The 5122-nt window shown below is 49.1% G+C and overlaps 2 protein-coding genes across 2 annotated transcripts in view; both read left to right on the plus strand.

The window, feature by feature from the left end:
• CLPSL2 (colipase-like 2) overlaps positions 1-1439 on the plus strand; it is a 3076-nt gene extending 1637 nt beyond the window's left edge. Inside the window, exon 3 of the mRNA XM_011986572.1 lies at positions 1244-1439. Coding sequence (XP_011841962.1) covers positions 1244-1339 — 96 coding nt within the window. The 3' untranslated portion in view covers positions 1340-1439. The remainder of the gene's footprint in view (positions 1-1243) is intronic.
• A 1555-nt stretch (positions 1440-2994) lies between these two features.
• CLPSL1 (colipase-like 1) overlaps positions 2995-5122 on the plus strand; it is a 7395-nt gene continuing 5267 nt past the window's right edge. The window contains 2 exon segments of the mRNA XM_011986573.1: positions 2995-3058; positions 3061-3086. Coding sequence (XP_011841963.1) covers positions 2995-3058; positions 3061-3086 — 90 coding nt within the window.

A 5122-nucleotide genomic window follows, 5' to 3' on the forward strand; every position in this document is an offset into this window, starting at 1 on the left:
TATGCCTGGCTAATTTTTGTATTTTTGGTAGAGATGGGGTTTTGCCATGTTGGCCAAGCCGGTCTCGAACTCCTGACCTCAGGTGATCCACCTGCCTGGGCCTCCCAAGGTGCTGGGAATATAGGCATGAGACACTGTGCCCAGCCAGTAACTGCTTGTTGAATGAATGAATATCTCTTCTCTCATATCACTGAGGCAGGGTAAGTAGGAAATGACCTTCCCCTTACTAGTCCCCATCTCCCTGCCACAGTGACATGATTTCTTGAGAGGAGCATGGCGCTGTAGTGGCAGGACCACAGCTTTGGAGTTGGACCTGAGTTTAAATCCTGACTTTTCCATACCCTATCTTTGTGACCTCAAGCAGGTCATCATGGCTCTCTGAGCCTTAGTTTCCTCATCTACAAGGAGAGGCTAAAGTACCTACCCCACAGGCTGGTGGGAAGATTTTGTGGTCCTGGGAAGGACAGTGTGCAGACCAGCATGGTTGTCACTCATTTTTAGGAATGCAGGGAGAAGAATGCTCAGTATGCCCTGTTCCTGCTCACCTGGCCCTGAGCCCAAACCTTTCTAGGATGAGTGGGCTCAGCCTCTATGTCCCTGTGTGGGGAGATGACAATACCCTAAGGAAGCAGCAGGGCCCCTACCATGGCCTGACCCTACAGCTGAAGTGGCTAGAGGGTTTTCTTTTTTTGTTTGTTTGAGACAGAGTTTCGCTCTTGTTGCCCAGGCTGGAGTGCAATGGCGTGATCTTGACCCACTGTAACCTCCGTCTCCTGGGTTCAAGCAATTTCTCTACCTCAGCCTCTGGAGTAGCTGGGATTACAGGCATGCGCCACCATGCCCAGCTAATTTTTGTATTATTAGTACATGACCATGTTGGCCAGGCTGGTCTCAAACTCCTGACCTCAGGTGATCCACCCGCCTCGGCCTCCCAAAGCGCTGGGATTACAGGGGTGAGCCACCGTGCCCGGCCTAAAGGGTCTTTTTATTATCACCACTTGATCTGCTCTATCTCATTTGGTCCTCACAACAACCCTATGAGGTGGGTTGCTATTACTGTCCCCATTTGACAGATGAGGAAACTTCATTGACTTGCTGAAGGTCATGCAGTTACAAGCTGTAGAGACAGCCTAGGTCTGTCTTACTCCAGCCCTGGTACTCTTGGTTCTGGTCCCTAAGAAGTTTAAGTCCCCATCCTTCCTGCATTCTGGTGACTCCCAATTCTCATACCCACTCCCTGCAGACCAAGGGAGCTACCAACATCATCTGCCCTTGCCGGGTGGGCTTGACATGCATATCCAAGGACTTGATGTGTGCCAGCCGGTGCCATATGATTTAGAGGAAGATGCAGACTGATCACTGCTCCTTTGGGGCCAGAGGCCCTGGGTGCCACCAACTTGCACCAAATCCAGCTCCTGAGACATTAAAGTCACTTCCTGGCCTGGCCTCTGTCTGTACTTTCTGGGCGAGGAGACCTGGTGGGGATTGCACCAGTCTAGGGGGCAGGCAAAAGGGGAGACTGGAGGCATGAATGAGCTTCTCATGGGATTTGGCTCTGTCGGGAGCTCAGGGTAGAACTCCAGGAAGGGAATGGCGCAGGGAGGGTGTGGTGGAGCAGGGGCTGGGTCTGGGAAAGGGCCGATTCTCTGGTTGGAGGGCTGGAGGGCTGTGTGGGAGAGATGGGATTGAGGAATATGCCTGTAGAGTGTACGTTGGGGTGCCTATCAAGGGGTGTGTGGTAGGTAGAGACTAGGTGGAGGTATCTGAATATTTCACGGGGCAGGTTGGGGGGCACAAAAGGGTAGAGGTCATTAGAGAGTTGGTGAGAATGTGCAAAGTATAAATGCAAAAATGCCTGTGGTGGGAAAGGGACCTGGTGCATCGATGCCTCCGCTCTCTCAGGTATTGTCAGTTCCACTGCATGGACAAAGAAACTGAGGCCCAGAGAAGCGACATGACTTGCCCTAGGTCATATAATTGCGGTAGCAGTGAGGCCTGTTTCTGCTGCAAGTATCTTAAAAACCAACCCAAATTGGTCTAGGTGAGGAGGGGATTTCCTGGTGATCAGAAGTGGAAGTCCAGAGGTCGGGCAGCCCTCAGGTGGGGCCAGAGCCAGCAGCTCTCAGGCTGAATTCCTTCCCAGTACTCACAGACATTCCAGGTGTCACCTAATAACAGGTAGGATTTATTGAGCATTTCCTGTGTTTCAGACACTGTGCGAGTTGCTTTCTTTTTCATTTAATTTAAAAATTTAAGACAGTACCCTGGCTGGAGTGCAATGGCTCAATCGCAGCATACTGCAGCCTCAACCCCCTGGGGTCAAAAGATCCTCCCACGTCAGCCTCCCAAGTAACGGACTACAGGTGTGTGCCACCATGCCCGGCCAATTTCTTTCTTTCTTTCTTTTTAATAGAGACAGGGCCTCAGTATATTGCCCTGGCTGGTCTTGAACTCCTGGGTTCAAGTGATCCTCCTGCCTCAGCCTCCCAGAGTGCTGGGATTACAAGCATGAGCCACTGCGCCTGGCCCAAAGTGCTTTCTTAACTGTATTGACTCATCTTTCTGTCACAACAGGGCTATAGTAGGTGTTATAATTATCCCTATTTTACAAACAGGGTATTGAGGCTCCTAGAGTAAGGGTTGGAACTGAGACTTGAACCCAGACAATCCTGCCCCAGAGGCCAGGCTCTTAACCAGAAATCCACCATGTACATCAATATTGTGCCTTTCAGAGAAAGAAAACATCTCTGTTCCACAATTCTCAGCAAACATCCTAAGATCGGTTCTGATTGGATTGGCTTAGTCTGCCTGAACGAATCATTGTGGTGGAATTTGCTGATTGGCCTAGCCTGAGTTTTGTGCAGGATGGGAAAATTCTGACAGGGTTGGGTGCTGGTTTTACCTGGTGTTCCCACAGCTGGGAGCACACCCACATGGTTGGTGTGCAGGATATTTTGCTGGACCTTAGAAAAGCCGCACCACTTGTGGGCCACGATGCTACCCCAATGGCTACTGCTGCTGTTCCTTCTATTCTCCTTTCTCTTCCTCCTCACCAGGGGCTTTCTCCAACAAAATACAACCTTTTGGTAAGAAAGCTGGAGAGTGCAGTCACCTCCTCCTCCACTGTCCTAAGGCCTGTACTATTTGGGGAAGTGAGTGGGCATGGAGGCTGGTGTGGGAGAAGGCCAGAAGTGGGGGCAGCAGGGAGTGCTGGGTGGAGGATGTCTCGGAGGAAAGAGAAGACACCTTGGTCCTGGGAGCTGTGCCAGGGCAGTGCCAGGTGCTGCTGCCACAGAGGTGAAAGTGAGAGAGCCCCCCTGCCCACGCACACATGTGGTGAGGGAGACAGGTATTCACTCATGCAACACATTTTTATTGAGTACCTGCTATATGTAAATTATTTTTCTACATTTAGTGATAGGTCTGTGAGCAAGAAAGATAAAAATCCTTGCCCTTGTGGAGCAGTCACTGTAGTGTGTGAGGCAAAGAAGTAAAACCTTACAATAGATGCTGTTAATAATGGCATCTATCTCAGGTGATAAGCAAGGAAAGTGAAAATAAGAAACGGGCTAGGGACGTGGTGGTATGAGAAGGGTTTGCAGGGTTTTTTGTTTGTTTGTTTGTTGGTTTGTTTTTTTTGAGATGGAGTCTTGCTTTGTCACCCAGACTGGAGTGCAGTGGGGCAATCCCAGCTCACTGCAACCTCCGCCTCCTGAGTTCAAACGATTCCCCTGCCTCAGCCTCCCAAGTAGCTGGGATTGCAGGCACCCACCACCATGCCCAGCTAATTTTTGGGGTTTTTTTTGTATTTTTAGTAGATACAGGGTTTCACCGTATTGGTCAGGCTAGTCTTGAACTCCTGACCTCAAGCAATCCCCCTGCCTTGGCCTCCCAAAGTGCTGGGATTACAGGCATGAGCCACAGCACCCGGCCAGCGTTTGCAGTTTTAAATGGGGTGCTCAGGGAAGAGCTTACTAAGAATGGGAAATTTTAGCAAAGGCCTACAGGGAGGGAAGTCCTTCCTAATGGGCAAAGCAGGCAGGTCTCTGGGAGAAGAGCGTTCCAGATGGAGGGAACAGCCAGGACAAAGGTCTGGGGGTGGAAATGTGCTGACATATTCAAGGAATAGCAAAGAGGAGTGAGAGAGAGTGGAAATCATGGGAGATGAGATCAGAGAGATAAATGGAACAGAGTTACAATATTCTCATTTATTCAACAGTTATTCATTCAGCACCTGCTAAAGTCCTTACACATTACAAAGCACCTGCAATGTGTAAGGACTTTAGTCCAAGGGGCTAAGAAATACAGCAGTGAATATGAGAGCAGAAGATCTGTGTCCTAGAGCTGAGGTGCTAGCAGGGGGAGATAAATTATTTTTAAAACATATAAATAAGATGATTTCAGAGAGTCATAAGTGTTGTGACCAAAGTACAACCAGGTGATGGGGACTGCTCTGCTGGTGTCCAGGAAGTCTTCAGCCCGAGGCAGGAGCGGGAGACAGCCGGGCAAAGAGTGCAGGACAGGGTGCTCTGGGCAGAGGGCCAGCAAGCACAGATGCCCTGGGGTCAGGCCAGGTGTGGATTCAGAGCCCCAGTGATGGCTTTGAATCCAGAGAATGACATTGTGGAAATTATCTTTTGAAAAAGACTCCTCTAGCTGTTCTGGGAAGAACTGACTTGAGGAGGTTGGGGAGGTGGAAGCGAGAATGGAGATGGTGAGGGGGCACCTGGGGGAGGTCACTGGCAAGGGTGGAAGCAGGGGGGCCGGGAGGCGGCTATAGCCAATCCTCCATTCCTGCTTTATTTTCTTTATAGCACGTAATCACACATAATAGGATTATACATGTATAATATAAATATTACTTGCTTTATATATATAACATATATGGTAAAAATTACACCTAACTAGGTGCCCAAATCTTGAGTTTACATAGAAATCAATGGATTTGAATCTATGCAGACCCCCTCATCACTGCCATCAGAACAAGATATAGGACATTTTCAGCACCCCAAAAGGCTCACTGTCCCCTAGTCAATAGAACCAAAGGCAACTGTCTCCTGACTTCCATTATTATTATTATTATTATTATTATTATTATTATTATTTTTGAGATGGAGTCTCG

Source organism: Mandrillus leucophaeus, unplaced genomic scaffold (assembly GCF_000951045.1).
Source record: "Mandrillus leucophaeus isolate KB7577 unplaced genomic scaffold, Mleu.le_1.0 Scaffold3, whole genome shotgun sequence".
Classification (NCBI taxonomy): domain Eukaryota; kingdom Metazoa; phylum Chordata; class Mammalia; order Primates; family Cercopithecidae; genus Mandrillus; species Mandrillus leucophaeus.